The 18,697-nt window shown below is 38.1% G+C and overlaps 1 protein-coding gene across 1 annotated transcript in view; it reads left to right on the top strand.

The window, feature by feature from the left end:
• Ctnnd2 (catenin delta 2) overlaps window positions 1–18,697 on the top strand; it is an 847,786-nt gene that overhangs the window by 299,242 nt on the left and 529,847 nt on the right. The window contains exon 3 of the mRNA XM_052159968.1: window positions 11,917–12,029. Coding sequence (XP_052015928.1) covers window positions 11,917–12,029 — 113 coding nt within the window. The remainder of the gene's footprint in view (window positions 1–11,916; window positions 12,030–18,697) is intronic.

Genomic DNA, 18,697 nt, shown 5'->3' with positions numbered 1-18,697 from the left:
CAACAGTTCTATGATCTAAGCCCATGAAGGATTTCACTGTGTACTTAATTATGAAAAATCATGGCAGCTGGCAATGATGTGTAGGAATAGGCAATTAAGACAAAACTGTAGCTTCACCCACAGGCCACGTTCGTTTATACTATGCATCCCGAGATTTCCCCAAATAGTCATGCTCATTAAGTATTTGTCAGTAAAACAAAGGGAGCTAAACTATTACTGAGGGGATTTTATTTATAGTATGGAAGTCACTGAAACACTCCAGTCCTTTCAATAAGGAGGAAAATCAGGATCCTTGTTGAATGGTCACCTCTTTGTCAAGTGACTCATTTGGCTGATAGCATGGCCCCTGCTTCACTCAATTCCATGGGACAAGTACTTTCTGTCACATACCCATGCAACATCATTTCCTGTTGCAGTGTGGTGACTTACACTCACAATCTGTAATGTCATGGTGTCCCTCCACATTTGCTCAGGGTCAGTGGTCAGTTGTTATTGTCCCCAAATGACCACTTGTATGTCTGCCATGGCCTCTGAGTATTTTCCCCTTTTCTGTCCTCTTCCCTGATAAGTTTTCTATAACATACTCATTTCCTTCTTTCTCCTTTAACATACTCATTGGTAGTAAACATTGAATACAGTTCAACTATCTCACCAGATGTAAGCTCATCAGCAGGATCACTGCCTGACTTAATTTTATATCCATTTCTTCCCTGCCTATATCACTCAATACCATGTAGAAACCTTAAAGCACATATGTTTCTTTTCCTATCAATTTCTTTTTTTAACATTATTTGTTCATAAGATGAGCAGATGCAAGAGCTTTGAATGAAGACAATATAAGTTTTCTTTTGAATAAAAAAATTTATGTAAAACTTACTGGAACTTGCTATTTGTTACCAGCAAGCAAGAATGAAAGAGTCTGCACACATGTTTGCTAGTGCTATAAAGGTAGACTATCTTTGACATTTCATTAATATCAGTTTAAGCAAGAAAGAAAAATTCTCAATTACCACATCTTTTACAGGCAAACTTTCATTCCCAGTGATCCAATAAGAGAACTCCTAGGAAGTGTGGTGTCACAAAAAAAGACATAATAGTATGGAAGTCACTGAGACACTCTAGTCCTTTCAATAAGGAGGAAAATCAGGATAAGACATATCCACCTTTCAAACAGCTACCGGGAAACATTATTTTCGTCAACAAGGGGAAAATCATAGGAGAATGGATAATTTTGATGCAAAAAGGAGGTAAGATAATAATAGTTCATAGGAAAGGTATCTCTCAATCTTAAAATCGTATTTCTAAATGTAGAATTCCTTGGACTTTGGGAGAGGAGACTCAGTGGAAGAAGAACATGTTCCAATGGTCTTCTCATGGCCAGAGAAGTTTGCCTTCACTCTGAAAATTGCTAGGAGCATTCCTTGCTTATCAGCCATCTGTTTGCTCGCTGTTAATTGAGTATATTCTATATTAGATGATTGGAAAATAGTAAAGCTAAGTACAGATTATACAGTCAGGACACAGACAGGTAAAGAGAGAAGAAACCTATATAGTTAAGTGAATAGAAGAAAGTATCATTGGTGTGAGTGTGGCGGTCAGCTCTTCCCAGGCTAAGATGAGAAATGAACCTACACAGAGCTAGTGGTATTTACACAATACAGAGATGAGATTTACTGTCATAAAATCGAGAGACAGAGGCTTCTTGATTCCATGATCAGGAGACACAGAGAGGAGAGAGTGGGCTTGGGAGCAGTGAGGGCCGATGAACTTATGCAAAGTCCTTTTGAGAATATGGGTGTCTTGATTTTCATTGAAGCCAGCCTTCCCTCTTTCTCCCACTGAATATCAGAAGGCTGCTTTCCCCACTACTTGGAGAGTGATGGAGAAGGACACTTCCAACCCTCCATTGCCTTTGTAGGATATTCCCAGATCTAACAGTGACCCTCTCAAATGTTAAAGATTGTTGTTAGAAGGAATTATTTCCATTGCAGTGTGAACTTGAACATCACAGTGACAATTCGTCCTATGTCTAGGGACCCTGTCCTTTTATTTCTAGATTGGGGACAGCATGAAAAGATGAGTCTTATGTATTCCTAGTTAAAGAAATTTATATTTCAGTTATGGCTACAGGACTTCTGAGTCAGCAGTCTATAAAAACAGTGTATGCGATGAGGCTTAGAGTTCTGAGTCAGTGGGACCACTTAGCTTCTGAATTTTGGAGATGTCTCAAATAGTCAAATGCTTACTTTGTTGATATAACATTAAGAATGAGAAAGTAAAGTCATGTGAGACATTGAGCTAAAAATAATAATTTTCTAATTATTGACCCATCTCCTCACTCCTCTATTGAGGACATTCTGTACCAAGTGAGAAGAACTATTTTGTTGAAGCATGGTCTTCAAAATAATGAATAGAGTTCAAGGGAAAAAATAGTGATGGAGTTAAGTGAGTCCAATAACCTCCAAGACTGCATATGTTCACAGCCTTGGGAAGGCTGTGGAATCAGAAGTAATATGACCAGTGCACGTGAATAAATCCTTAAAATGCTGCCTGTCACTTTTATATGCCATTGCCATAAGTATAAAAGACACATGCGTACATCCAACTCATTACCTGGCCAAAAAAAAAAAAAAAAAAAAAAAACTCAAAATACATAGTCCAGGGCTTTGCTATCTACAAATTTATAGTCTAAGATATTTACTAGTAATTGTAATTTTTTGAGAAATTGGTATAGCTAACAGTTATATAATAATATTTCTAAACTTCTAATCAAGCCTAATCGAACTAACATCACCTTGAACTACTCAGAAACATGGTTTTCCTAATTTCCAGGTGTCTGTCTCTCAGTTGAATGAAGTGCATCATAATTTACTTACTAACATGCTTTACATGGCTAACAAGGCCCTTGCCGAGGTAAAGTGCAGAGCAAAACGATTCGAGCCTGCTGAGTGAAAGGCTTGGTCAGAAGAGGGTGCTTTGTTTTCTTCCACTGAAACTGCTCTGGAAAGGTGCCTAAGAGTCGCTTCAGAGTGCTGATTCCTGTCAGCTGCTGTCTTGCTAGGTGACCCTGAATGACACTGCGGTTGTTTAAAACATCTATCTGTCAGCTTTGTAAACTTTTGCCGACAGCTCTTTGCCATAGTTTTTGACTCTCCGCTGAGGTCTACGCAACTGAACAGCTGCCATTGATTTGTTCCATTCCGTCCTGACATCATGGCTTGTTTTCCCCACATTTGCTGGACACTTGGCTGTAAGATTCCTATTATCACCCTGTCACTTCACCACCCTCTCTTCAGACGTGCCTTGCACATATCTCAGCGGGATAGAATTAACATTGCCAGAAGGTGGTGGCTATGAAGTCAACTCATTCATGTGAAATGGGAATTGGGTGTTATATAAGGAAGGTCGTTTAGGATTATTTTGAACTCAAACTCTCAGTGGGTACACATAAGAGACACCAGGATGCAAACTATTATATTTTCATGAGATACTGATATAGACATATCACCATCCTGCATTGTTGCTTCCTCCTTGGTAAGTCAGCATCCAAAGATGCTGTATTTAGCAATAATGACCAAAATTTCATTAGCCACCATTTCGCACCCTGATTGAAAGTGTGTTACTGTTGGCGATCCTGAAACTATTAGTACCTGAAGGCAGAGACAACAATGATCTTTTATCCTCTTATTTTACATGAGGCTGACATGAATGTGGTAACACTGGTGCTTGTAAGAACTGGGTCTCATCTGGAGATGGAATGGCCGCTAGATGGAGAAAATAGTGAATCTGTGTGTGTGTGTCGGGATGTCAGAAGAAATGGACAAGCCTCTGAGATCCATTAAAAGCCTTGGTTATGGGTAGAATTGGATATTCTCAGATAGGAGTGAGAAAGAGTCCAGGCTGGAGCAGGAGGTACATTGGGAATATGTCACTAGATAGGCAAATCTACCACCAAATGCAGCCCAAAGCAGGAGGAGAAAGGCTATGGAGAGACAGAGCATTAGTCCCCAAAAAGGTTGAGTTGTTAAAATTACTCCTATAAAGAGTACATGCCCGAAAATTGACTGCTATCTTTATTTCTCACCCACTGATTTGCTCAAAATAAAATGAAGTATGAACCCAAATTCCAGAAATAGAGGACACAGGAGGAAAATTGACCAAATCCGACTTCAGGAAAAAAAAAGTTCTAAACCAGGAATGTGGCAAGCACCTCGATGGAGGAAGGGATCATGATTTAAATGAGATCATAAGGACCAACCTGTGCAAATCAGGATGTTCTAGCTCACGGAGTTCCAAAGTTAGTACAAAGTCCTGGGATGTCACAGGTTCACCATTCCTCTTGGGTGTCCTCCTTAGCTCCTAAATTCTCGACTTTCTTTTTGGAAATTAAACTCAATAAACAAGGTGGATTGAACATGTATTCACCCCCCTTCCTTGGCTCAAAAGGCAAAGAAACATTTTTAAAAGAATATAATGTATAAATGTAGATAGGGTTGGTAAACAAATGTGATTCACCAATGCTGTGAAACATCAGTTGACAGAATAACTTTAATTAGTCCTGTGAGGAAAGAAACAATGAGTTCTCTAAGTTAGTGAAACCTAGAGGCCTTATGTGAAAAATATCTTAGAACTTCATAATAGGCGGTAGCCATGTAGGAGATGGACAAAGAAGCAAGTTACTCATCACACTCAAGAAAACGGAGTTCCAAAGAATGGGGAAATATTAAGTCATAAGGTATTATACAGAATTCATCGACAAAGGTGCATGGGGATAGAAGTATAGGTAGAGGATCCCCCATAGCTCCCAAGGACTAAACCACCAACCAAAGAGTGCACATAGAGGGACCCATGGCTCCAGCTGCATGTGTAGCAGAGGATGGCTTTATCTGGCATCGATGGGAGGAAAAGCCCTTGGTCCTGTGAAGGCTCGATGCCCCAGTGTAGGGGAATGATAGTGTGGTAAGGTGGGAGTGGGTAGGTGGGTGGGGTAGCACCCTCATAGAAGCTGGGGCAGGGGATGCGATAGGGGGTTTGTTGAGGGCAAACTGGAAGGGGATAACATTTGAAATGTAAATAAGATAACCAATAAGAAAGGTTGAGAATAGCACAGTGTTTGAGGAAGCAGACCAGCTAACCATTCGCATTTACATTATATGGGATGCCATGTGGTTCTCATTATGCACACCTAGAACTATCTGTACAGAGCACAACCCAGCATCCCCACTCAGACTCTAGTCACATTTCTATCCTCAGTACATAAACATGAACTGCTGGATATCAAACTAGAATATTTTCACAGATGCTATGTCATGGAAGAGTCTACCACATAAAGAAAATAACTATGAAATTTAGAAAGAATAAAACCACTGAAATAATGGAAAGGAAAAATAATTTCATAAATACCAGATAACGATGAAGGGGACCTTCATAACATATTTATCTCTTAGAAATTATAAACCAAAGAATAGCAGCAAACTAAGATTAAGGGAAGGAATATTGAAAACAGGGAAGCAGGAGATAATGCAGCAAAAAGAGTTGGAGAAAAAGGTTAAAAATGGCAGCTTGAGGACAAGTAGAGATTTCAGTATGTGAATAACAAGGAAACAATGAATTTAATAAAAACACCGTTTAAAAGAAAAATTCTAAAATAAGGAGGAAAAGTACTAAATATACAGTAGGATGGTTGTACTGAAATGGATACTTCACAGAAAATTCTGCTGAGCTTCCGTAAGATTTTCTAAAAATAGCTATTAGATTAAGAAAAATCTTCCAAAAGTTTTATCCATGAGCCATCCAGAGGAGATTCAGTACACATCCTGAGAGAAAGTAGAAAAAGATTTTCCACAAGTTAATACCTCTTGCAAGTGTTCACATTCTCAACAGCAACACTGACAAGCAGAGATAATGAAATACATTTTGACACTTTGAGAGGAAATAATTTCCTTCCTAGAAAGTCTCTACTTTCATACCCAGCCCTACAATTCTCTAAGCAGGCACATGCTAAAATAGAGAGCTTAAAAAGTCTTATAAGAATGCTCCTCATTCGCTCTGCCTTGGGAGATATTTTGTCAAGAGAGGAAATCAGGAGGAGTAAAGAATACAAATCCACACAGGACGTTGTGACTGGAGATAGAGGACGCAGAAGCCTGGCTACCCAGCCATGCATAGACGTGAAAGTTAGGAGCAGGCCAGGAACTCTGCTGAAGATCTCTTCCATACCTTCCATCAATGGTTTCTCTCACACTGTTTGCTGGAATATTTTCAAGGACATTATACTTTGAGGGATATATTTAAGTATTAGAATAGTGTTGAATTGTATTTATAATAATTATACAGACAACTCAACAAAGCGTGGAAGAGCACTAAAAACAAAACAAAACTATAGACAGTGGATCTACCCATTTGCTGGGGGTCCTACAGTGGTATCTCCATATGTGAGTTGATAGAAGTTGTATTTAATTTAAGCCATCTCAGGATATCTGTGGATTTCAAGATTTATTGGACAATTGAATTACACAATTTTCATCATTTACAATAGAAGGGTAAAGTGAAGATAATGTATTATGAGATCATGTCACGCACAGACCCAACAACATAAATTCTGTGGCTATACTTCATTTATAATCATTACCTATTCAGTATCTGTCCCTTCAAGATGGGAAAATCATAGAGGGGAACACCTCACATACTTTTACATTTTGTGATAAGAACCAGCAAATCTAATCAATTACCAAGAATATAATGGCATTATTAATTATAGCTGCCACAGTACACATTAGAATGATTGCTTAAGCCTGTTCCTCCTAGGTAAATGAAAATTGGTCTTTTTTGATCAGTACCCCAAATCTGTGTCATGGCACACAGTTCAAGGTAACTTCTATAAGTTCAAGTTTAGATTTAGTAAAACAGTGGGATAAGGTGATACTTTGTGTCTGCTTTGTTTTAACAGTCTTCTTTGGGAAATGTTTACATATTTTGCAACTACCTTTTTTTCAAGGGTAGATGCAATCCCATTGTGTACATATATGTGCGTGTGTGAGTGTGTGTGTGTGAGTGTGTGTGTGTGTGTGTGTGTGTGTGTGTATTGTGCGCCATCCTTGGATATTTCTACACTTTATCCCCAGGCCTCCATCAGAACCCATAATGATGTTTCTCAACACTTCTAATGAGGTTTTCTCTGGGGGGCTGTGACCTGTGAATGGAATTCTTTTCCTCTTCACGGTAGAAAGAAGTCAATGAAAACATTCATAGCTCAGTTCATAAGTGCACATGGCAAGTCTTCCAACATGCTTAGGAGCCCCCCATTCATCTAGTGCCAAGCCTCAGTGTGGGAGGTTTGAGTCTCATGTCATTTATTTCCTGCAAGCAGTCCACACTGTAGTATGAACATCATTGCTATCCTCTTCTGTCTTCTCTCCACCATTCTAATGTCTAGTCTGCCTTTTGTCTCCCCAGATGAGTAAAATCATCACAAGATTGTTTTATTATTTGATTCATGACTCAGTCTGAAGTTTCAGTGCCCTCAAGTCCGTGTGTCCTTCCCAGATGACACTCCATCATGATGCTTCATAAAACATTTATTGCGGAAATTAGATGAACTAGGAGTATTCTGATTTCAGTTTCCAAACTGACTAACTAAGCCCCCTCAGGAGACGTTATATGCTTTTAGACATTTAAAAACATTTAATAAACTCCATTTAATTAAATGAAATAAATTATTAATCTAGGCTCCTCAGGACAAAGTTATAAAACTATATGATAATTTTCCTAACAATCCAAATGTGTTATAGGAATCTGTGATGTGCTGTTCTAAAAGTAAGACTATTTATGTCTGCTTGCATACATTTTAATAAACTTGGAGTCATACAACCAATGTCTTCACAAATGTTTGTTCTCCTTGAATCCGAGCAATATCTATATATCAGAGAAAAAGGATACTTAGTACTAGTTTTTATTTCTTAAAATGTCCTTCCCTGAAGGTCATTCCCTCTGATTATACCCTTGTACAAATTCTCATTAAATCCTAGTGTCTTTGGCCAGTTTCCATATTTTACATTGAATAACCTGGTTTGCATCATTTCTTTTCCACTAGAACAGTGAAGGCAAAGGTCTTAGTAGACACTTTTCTAGATCCCACTCTCTCTTACTTTTATTGTTTAGTCTAGTCTCCAAGTCCAGAAAAAAGCTGCATGTATTTCCTCAGTCTTTCAGGAATGTTTTATCTCCTTTGAACTAGTTCAGCAATGTGTAGCTGTGGACAGCTAGTATTGGCTACTTCTCTACATACTTATTTTTTTATTCCAGTTGATCTCGGATGTTCTGCAGAGATGACTAGAACCATCAGTCTTCCTGATTGCTTTGGCAACACATATTCTCTGAAAAAACTAACCTGGGAGCTTATACAGGTCTGGGTGGTCTGTGTTCCCTCTAAACACCATGCTGATTCAACATGTCATCTTTCTATCCCTCCCCCTCCCCACAATGCTTGCAGTATCCCCCAGGGCCACAGGGTCTCCCCCATTCTAGGAAGATAGTGGATGCTCTAGATGCTGATGTATTTAGGTCACCAGGGGACCCCATGTGAAGGGAGAGAGAAACCCTCCACTGAATGATCAATTACATGTCCCATTAGTTAATACTCTTTCCAACTCACTTGTTAATCTCAATATAAGGCTATTCCAAGATAGAGCACATATAGCCTGAGAGTTCCAACATCTGAGGAGTTCCACTGTAGCTGAAGTAGCCTCCCCCTTAAGCAAGGCTCTTTGAACCATTTTCTTGGGGGAAGGGAAGAAATGACTTTATTATACAGGAAGACAGAAATGGTGATGGGAAGATGGGTATACAAATGCCACAGAAATTTCCAGGCACATGGTTCCTAGTATTCAATTCAAGATGGGATTACATGCCAGCCTTCCACAGAGAGGCTCCAAATTTCCTCTGTTCTTGCCATACTGAATACAGTTCTGAGAGGCTCTGTTTTTCTGAGCATATCTTAAAGGGTAGTGTTCAAAGAATTAAATTACCTTCCAGTGACTTCATGATGACTCAAAAGAGAACTGGTAACATTTATAGGATTATGAAGAAGTTCAGAACCCAAAAAAGGAAAATGCAAGAGATTTCCATGTCCAAAGGTCACTGTGTGTGCAGAGGAGCCCAAGCTGAGAGCCACATGTCAAGAGAGATCAATCAGCTGCCTCTGACCCAGGATGCTGCTACTAACAGATACAGATATCAGAATAGTAGCAGAAGTATATTCCTGTATGCTAACAAGAAGGCTAGTTGAATGTCCCAAGCAACAGTATTGGGATTTTCATTTATCAGAGTCTGGAATAAAATAGTCTATACAGAATTAATGAAATATGGAATGCTGCACAGGAAAAGAATTATTTGACTTGACTATACCAACAGAAAACATACAAAATTAAACACAAAAAAATTAAAGAAGCAACTTGTGAGTTGAGGGTCAGTTCCAAATAACATATTGTTTTCTCACTGAAGGAAAGCAAGCTGTGAAGAAAATTTGTAAAGATAATGATTAAACTTTTTTTTTTTTATGTATGATGGAAACTAACAGTCCACAAACCTGAGCAGCAGAGTGAATTCTAAATAAAATTTATGTCAAGGAGCATTTTCAAGATTCACATAATCCATGATGGGCAAAAGTATCATGGAGGCAGGGAGAAAAATACCTTATCTATAATCCTGTAAAGTTAAGGCAAGTGCAGACTTTTATAAAAATCGGGATAGAAAGAATATAAATGAGAGATGGTGTGGGTAAAAACTTTAAAAACTGAGACCATTTTCCTTCCGTCTGAATAGCATTTCATCATGCACATGTACCACAGTTTCCTTTTTCATTTAAATATTGTAGGACACTTAAGTTGTTTCCATTTCCTTGTGACTGTGAGTATAGTTCCAGGGAGCATGGATAAGCAATCATTTCTGTAGCATGATGTTGAATTCTTTGGGCAGAAGCTAAGGGTGGTTTAGGTCATCCCTAAACAGACATACAAAAGTAACATTAAATGTTAATGTCATTTATATACATACGTATTTAACAATAATAATTGAAGAAGAGGTCAGGAGACAGACAGACAGACAGACAGGGGTCATGAATGCTATTGTGCAAAGTGGAAGAAGTGTGGTGTAAGTATAGTACTTGTGTATGAAATTCTCAAAAAGGTAAAATGAGTGCAAAATGAAGACATTCAACCCTTGTAAATTTTAATGTATTCGCCCTCTTAAAAAGAATGTACACTGTAAGAAATATTCAGGATATTCTTCAGAGAGAAGGATGATGTGTCTATAGAAAGGGATGCAGACTGCTGGAAATTCTTACTATCTTTTCATGAGGCTGATTCCTAATGAAAATCAGTCACTGGTCGCATATACATGGTCCCGCATCCCTCCTGACTGTCGACTGTCTCCTCTGTTTCCCCAACCAGGATGTTGCTTCCCACCACTCCAAACCTTTGACGGTCTCTTTTTGCTCTTGACTACTGACTATCTGTGGCCACTCCCGATACTGACTTTCTTTCACTCTTGGCCATGATCCTGTATCCCACAGTCCTGAGTGTTAAGTGGTTTTCCTCACTTTTGACACCTAACTGGTTCCTATCCCTCCAGACTGCTGACTGTCTTCTGTCAGTCCTAACTACTGCTTGTCTCCCATCTCTCCTGACCTGCAACAGTCTGCCCTTGTTCCTGACCATTAGAATTGCATGAAGAGACCACAGGGTGAGAGCAGCTACCATCCGGCTCTGTGTCCTAGATGTGTGTAACTTGATTTTGAACTGTGGAATAGATTGTTGTACTGTGTCACCATAATACAGCAATTTAAACACAAATCGTAGAATTCTGTCTGGTAGGGAAGAACCCTGTCTGGTCTTCAAGTTCATTGTTTTAAAGGTGTGCTCAATACAAAAGTATGATTTGGCTTCCTGTTTCATGGGCAGATTTAAGAAACAATATTATTTAAATCCTGGAAATGAGATATTGTATATTTATGTGAGGAGAAACTTCCAAAGAAATAGAATGTTAGAGGAGGCCAGGCTACAGGTCTGAGACTCATCCAACAGGCGTCTCCATGTTCACCCTTCACCTGAAATAGTCAGTGCCTTTCAGAACGTGTAAAGCCCAAGCTTGGTACACATGTGTCCTCGGTTTTACCACTCTGATAAGAAGAGGGGCTCTCTCATTTGCAAAGTGTCTTGTAAGTTAATCCTCCAAGTAATGTCAACATTTAAACAAGCTCCACTTTTACAGAGAGTATATTTTTAATCAACACTACAGGAGCCATCACAACCTTCGGCATAAAAACCTCTTCCACAAATATCTCAAGGTCAGTAATAAGATAGTGTACTATTTTGGAAAGATAAACCCACTAACCTTTGAGAGCTTTAAGTTCTCCAAATATCTACCTCCTTGCTATTTTCAAGTTGCAGTATTTTTTCTTTTTCTTTTTTTAGTCTCAAAGTAAAACAGTGCACATGATTTAATTTTTGAAATAGTTAAGAAATTGTAAATGATAACCATTAACATTTTCTTTAAAAACACCACACTCTCATAATTTTACTTGTTAAACAACAGGATAAAAATGATAGCTAAGTAGCAAAACCACTTTAACTGGGTATCTCACCTAATTCTCGCTTCCTGCTTATGAAATGAGTATTGTAGCCCATCTTAAAGATGACAAAGCAGATAATGGATAACTTACATCAGTGTCCTGGGACCAGTGCCCTGCACATCTGTCGACTTTTCAAGCCCCTGCCTAATTCTTCAGTGGCACCCTGTTTCTGAAAATTGCCACCTTGAAAAACTCCTCCTCTCCTCATCTGTCCTCCCATCATCTGGGTTCTAGACTTGTGTTCCGTATAGATGCTACCGTTCATCCTTTTGGTGTGTTTCTTTCAGGAATTACAGTTTGAAAGGCTGACCCGAGAGCTGGAGGCTGAACGTCAAATCGTGGCCAGCCAGCTGGAGCGATGCAAGCTTGGCTCGGAGACAGGCAGCATGAGCAGCATCAGGTACGTGCTCTGGGCTCCCAGGGCTTCCTCTACTTCGCATTGCCGTTGGGCAAGTCTTCTTTGCTCCCTATGAAAGAGAAGAAGGTTTATGGGACATATGAGGAGGGGGGATCCAGGAAAGGGGAAATCATTTGGAATGTAAACAAAGAATATAGAAAATAAAAATATTAAAAAAGAAAAAAATATTGAAATTAAAAAAATAGAAAAAAACGGTCCCCACAGGCCCATAGGGAGTGACACTAACAGAGAGTGTGGCTTGTTGGAGTAGGTGTGGCCTTGTTGGAGTAGGTGTAGCTTGTTGGAGTAGGTGTGGCCCTGTCGGAGGCAGTGAGCCTCAGTCTCTTCCTGCTGCCTGTGGATCAAGATGCAGAAAGCTCAGCTCCTTCTCCAGTTCCAGGTCTGCCTGGTGCCTCACGCTCTCCACCATGATAATGGACTAATACTCTAAACTGTAAACCACTCCAATAAAAGTTTTCCTTCATAAGAAAAAAAAAAGAAAAGAAAAGAAAAGAAAGCTCGCCAGGGAATCGGGACACTTAGATGCGGGGAAGCATTTGTAAGGGGCCTGAATTAAGATTTAAGTTGTTCAGAGGGTATCCAGAATAGCCTGATTTATGCTTGAAACTCTTCCTACAAAATTAATACTTGTCCCGAATGGAAAATTTGTATAATTTTACACAAAGCGAGGCTTTGCTGCAGTGAAATTGTTGGGAATCAGAAGATATCAAATCACCAGTTTTGGTTTTCTTTTTCATTTTTCCTCCCAATGATACAGAACTGTATGTTACTAAAGTAAATGTTTCAATAACTTCCAAATTGTTTGCTAATGCATAATGCTTTTAACAATGACTCCTCCAGAAGCAACTGCATATGGAAGAATATTTAGTAATTTATGGCTGAAAGTGGTCAAATAGTGTGAGACATATCTTTTAAAACATTTTTATAGTCACTTGATTACTATTATATATCTATCATGAATATATTTACTATAAAATAATGTATAATACAATAAATTGTCCTCGATGGGATCATGTGTAAGGTTTAACTTTCTGTTCCGAAACATAGTGTATTTCTCTGCCATCTGTTTAACGTTGTATTTTGGGTACTTTTCATCTGTAGGAAGATTTCACGGCTAAGCAAATAGTACCATTACGGGGAAATGGATTCCAACATCTCTGTTGGAATGCAAGAGCATTTAGAGCGAGGCAGGGAGGCTGTATAGAGGCTTCCTCTCTTCCCTAGCATGTATGGCGCCCCTTGTGGACCTACCCCTAATTACACCACTGCGTTGATGGCTCACTTGTGGGAGCCAGCACTGTAGTCCATCATGGGTGGAAATGTGATAGAGATCCGTAGGCTCTATAGACACTTTTCTGAAAGCTTCATTATGAGTTTGGTTGGTTTCTTTGTTCCCTGCTCCAAGGTGAGAATGGAAGCACATAGTGTCACTAGACTTCTGATATTATTCTCTTCTGAATTTAAAAATTTTTTTTGGTAGAAACATTCACACTCTATGTTTGTGAACGTGTTCAACATTATGGGTAGAATGCTGTTCTCTCCCTGCAAAGCCTTTTTTGAAGGGATGTAGCTTAGTTACATTTTCCTTTCTGTGATAAGACAGCATGGCCAAGACAACTTGTAGAAGAAAGAACTCATTTGAGGCCTATAGTTTCAAAGGGTTAATTTGAGTGTGACCCAAGTCATGGCAGGAAAGGAAGAGGTGGGATTATGAGGCTACATGTGACCCCAGACCAGGGCAGAGAGAGAGAAAAGTGAGCACCATGCAGGCCTTCTTTTCTTCTTTGTATTTCATCTGGGATACTGTTACATGAGACTGTGATACCCACATTCAGGGAGGTCTTCCCTCTTCAATAAAACACTGAAAACCCTCCCATTTCATCGGGTACCCATAAATCCAATCAGTTTGACAGTTTGACATGCTTGGCGGGTGTGTGGCTGCTCACCAGTATTTCCGTTGTCTTTGAAACTCATCACGGAAATGTCTAAGAACCCAAACTCACCAAGGCACAAGGAGGAAGGAAAGGGCTAGTGTGTTGCTTTTACTTTGGCTTTGCAAGATTGTTTCAAAGTGAATCAGTGGCAAAGAGAAAATCAGCATGTATCCATCTCATCAAGAGGTTCTGGGAATCTGCAGGACTGTGGTCTAAAGTGTAACACTTTAAGAAGTTCATAAGCCTGTGATTTAATAAGTCTATAAGCATGCGCTAAGTTGACTTCTGTTTTGCTTTGAATTCTGGTGTTTTATTCTCAGTCTGTTTCCATGTCCATTCACATTCTCCATTCTGAGGGACATTGCCCAGCTCCTTTGCTAGGGAATAATCAATTCATAAATGTATACAATGTTACTCTTCCAACAAAGCCATATACATTTCCTTAAGCAAGAAAACGTGTTCCTTGAGTTGATGTCACAAGTCACTTTTGCAGTAATCATTTCTAAGCTATTTTAGATTATATGCTTTACTTTTTATGAGAAAATACAAGGACTGTAGACATGTTATGAAGTTATTTTTCTGAACTGACACTTTTTTTAAAAAAGAGTTTTTTTTACATTTGTTTTTAATACAAAATTTGGAGCAGATGTGTCCATCACAATCATTCCTAATTTTATGCTTTTCAGTGTCTATTTGTTCTCTTTTCTAGTTCCCTGTCGTTATGTACATTGCACTCAATTTCAATGCTAAAATTACTCATTTAAGATTTCTTATTACCATTTTTTCTTAACTGTATATAAGGTAGGAGGAATTATCAGGGCACAGTTAGCGAACGGGACCAGCACATATTCATCTAATCCTTCTTTTCCCCAGTGTCAGCTCTGTAGTTCTCTCTCATCTGGGCTAGAGTCTTAGGTTACTGCCCAGAATCATCTAGAATCATATCTATAGAGCCACAAAGATAGACTAGCTTAATGCTGCTGTGTCCTCCCATTTCAGTAACTGGAGTGGGTTTCTCAACCACTAAAGTTGCTGTCTGTTGATCCTCTATTTCCTCTACTGGTCCATAGGTAAGTCTTCCAAGCCAGACCTTTAGCGTACACACAGGTAGTGGCTGCAAGCAGTAACTGAATGTGGAGATAGTGAAAGGCCACACAAAAATCCTGTTACATCTCTGCTGGGTGGTTGTTATTGTCTTGACAATACTGTCCATCTTAGCACACATAAGCATTTTCATCCCACAAAGTACAGAATATATCTTATGCCATTTTCTTTAGATTATGTATTTGTACATGATGTCATCATATACAACGTATGTCATTTCAGTCAACAGTGTGCCACATACATGGCTGCAAAACCTTACCTGGACTACAAAACTTTATGATGTGATCATTTCAGTTGATGTAAGTGCAGATAGTGTTATTGATACAATAATAAAACTCATACATACTTGTCAGGAGTATATTTATGTACACTATATGAGACTATTATTTTTGTGGTATATAATTACAATATTTGTAAAGTACTAGCTGACAATTTCAAATAAGAGCATATGTTCTCACTGTCCATTCTAGTTAGATTTTTGGAAAACTACTTGCAAAGATAATTACCTGAAGTCTTGGTGTAGTCAGATGTAATAGTAGACTTATATAAATTTTAGGCTTATAGAGTATTCTGATGTCAAGAGGATGAAAATGGCTCCAAATTATAATAGTAACAATATGAAGCTGTCCTCCAGCCAAGGATGAACTGGGTTACTTGAAAGGGGGGCTGGAAGTGGAAAGGTGTGGGAGATGGATGAAGCCCAAACAAAGGCTTCTGATCAAGGGCTCAAAGTATAATAGTCGGCACTGTGTTTCATAAGGAAAGCCCACAGACCCCCATCCTTTTTTTCAGCTGGATTGAGTTGAAATCCAACTCATCAGCTGGTCTACTCCTGTAGGAAATTGACTCTACCTGGGTTGTTAAGGTCCACCTGTGGCAAATACTTAAGGTCCATTTACCCTGCCCTAGGGTTGGGAAAGGGCACAACAATACATTTAATTACTCAAGATATTATTTACTGGGCAATTTCCATAGGGTAGGCATAACACTGTATGGTTCACATAAGTCACATGTTGTACTCAAATTACCCTATGAGATAACTTTTAACTTTTCATTTTGAAGACAAAGACATTGAAAATGGTTTCTCAGATAAAAAAAGATGTATAATATTTGTACCCTGGTACGTTCCCCAAATGCACATGTTAAAATGCTATTACAAAGTATCTGCCTGTGTCTTGAATCATATAAAGAAACTTCTCTATCTCTTCTATGCTTTTCACTTTGGGAACACAAGCACTCTTCAACTGACTTTCTTCATTATTTTTTATCCATCTGCCCAAGTGATGATTATCCTGAGATTATTCATCGGAATATGTTTCTGACTTATCCTTCCCCAGTGAGATCAGATGTTATTAGTATAATTGTTATATAGAGAGGCCATTCAGTTTTCTCCTGTGAGGGTCTGACTCATTCACAGACTGTCTATGGCCACTTAACAAATTTACTAAAATTTGTGTTTATAAAACTGGATACTGTATTAAATCCATTGTTTTAAAATGACAGTAGTCACCTCTTCGATGAAGAAATGTAGGTCATTTAAAAGTTTGAAAGCCAGACATTTATAATTACTTGGTAGCTTCACGTGATAACGTGTCTGAACTTTTCTGCCATTTTTGAAACCAAGCTTCTTTCCAAAATGTCACTTCAAAGAACTAGTATGTACTTCACATCTAAAAATAATCAATTCACAAAATTTTATTCACAGATATTTTATCATAAAACAGATGGTGGATGAGAACTATAATGAATTTTTGAAATATAACATTTTGATTGGGAGCAAAATGAAATCTGTAAACGTTTAATTAACCTAGAAGATTTTTTTTTGTATGTTTCTATTTTGGAACATTTTTTCCCCTCAGAGATGTGAAATGATGAGTTTTTAGTTATGTAAATTATATTTAAATTTCACCATTGTTGGCCTGGGGATGTTACTTGGTGGTAGTTGTACTTGTGTAGACTACATAAGACCCTGCATTCAATGTCCAGTACCCAGTACAAGCACAAGGAAGCACAGGTCTATTGTGCTTCTCGTATTACATAGCTTTTCCTGGGACTCTATTTTCGATGTCTTTGAATTTCTCTTTTCCAGCTATAAAATCGTGATAATGTTTTTCTCTATCTTTGCAAAGATAAAAGGGAGCGTCATAGGCTGTCCCTTGTCAGTCACTCATGTTTTCCTTTCTGAGCAAATGTACATAGAATCTTTTTTTGTTGTTGTTGTTGTTTCTTAATTATTGAGCAACACGAATTATTCAAACCAACCTTCATCTCACTCTGCACAAAAATACGTGTCAGGTAATACAGTATTTGTGTTCACTGTCTAGAGAAGAAAAATGGAAGATGACAAGGAACAATGGAAGAAAACTCACACAACAAACCTTACAATGAACTGTTTTGTTTTGTTTTGTTTTGTTTCATTGATTTTAGGCCAGGGTTGTTTTGTGTTGTTTTTCTGTTTCAGTGTGAGCTTTGAGCTAGATTATGTCTTTTGTTTGACTCCCTTTGCGTGTTGTTTCTTCCTGTTCTTCTCTTTTTCTTTTCTTTTCTTTTTTCTTTCTTTTCTTTCTTTCTTTCTTTCTTTCTTTTTTTCTTTCTTTCTCTTTTTCATATTGTTGTTGTTCTTCTTCTTCCTCCTCCTCCTTTTCCCCCTCCTCTTCCTTTTTCTTTCTTCTTCATTTCAAGTGTATCATTGTCATTCATATGGGATCTCTCCAGTTGTTTCTTTTCCTTTTTTTGACTTTGTTTTTCTTGTTGTTTTTCTTTTGTTTGTTTTTTTTTTTTTGTTTTGTTTGTTTGCTTTTAAGGTACTTCAAACTATAACCTTTCCTATGAACCACCTTCACTGTGACTCAGAGATTTTATAATATTGTGTTTTCATTTGCTCCTAAGAGGTTTCTTTTTGTTTGTTTTGTGTTTTAATTTTCTCCTTGCTTTCAGTAGTGAGTTACTTAGATTTCATTAGTTTTTGTATTATCTACCATTTTTATTGGTGAAAGTTGTGAATGGATGTCACCTACTATTACTGTGTCAGATTCAATATGAAATTTTAGCTGTAGTATTATTTGTTTTATGAACTTAGGAACATGTGTGTTTTGTGCATAAAAGTAATATTTCCTTTATTGAGGATGTAATGTCTTTCCATATATTTTCTAATTATTTTTGGGTTGAAGTCTGTTTTGTCAGATAGTAAAATAGCTGCTCCTGCTTCCTTCTTGGGTCCCTTTGCTTTGGATCCCTTTTTCCTTCCTTTTACCATAAAGGTGATGCATCTCTGTGATGATGATATACTGTTCTTGGAGGAAGCAAAAAGATGGTTCCTGTTTTCTAATTCAGTCTGATAGTCTGTGTCTTTTTATTGGGGAATGGGACACATCAACAGGTAGAGTTATTAATGAGCAAGCCTTACTGGTTCCTGTTACTTTATTGTTGTGATGTAGTTATTGGCATTTGTTTGCTTGGTTTAAAGTTTTTTAGGGGGGTAGATGTTCTGTGAGTATTATTCCTCGTGTCATCTTAGGTGTACTTAATCTTCTCTTTGGGCTCAAGTGTTCCTTCTAGTGTTCTCTTTAGAGCTGGATTGGTTTGACATAGAAGCAAGATATCTATTTGTAT

This window comes from Apodemus sylvaticus, chromosome 16 (assembly GCF_947179515.1).
Source record: "Apodemus sylvaticus chromosome 16, mApoSyl1.1, whole genome shotgun sequence".
Taxonomy (NCBI): Eukaryota; Metazoa; Chordata; class Mammalia; order Rodentia; family Muridae; genus Apodemus; species Apodemus sylvaticus.
Note: the sequence above shows the minus strand (reverse complement) of the source record. Positions and strands in the feature narration are given on the sequence as shown.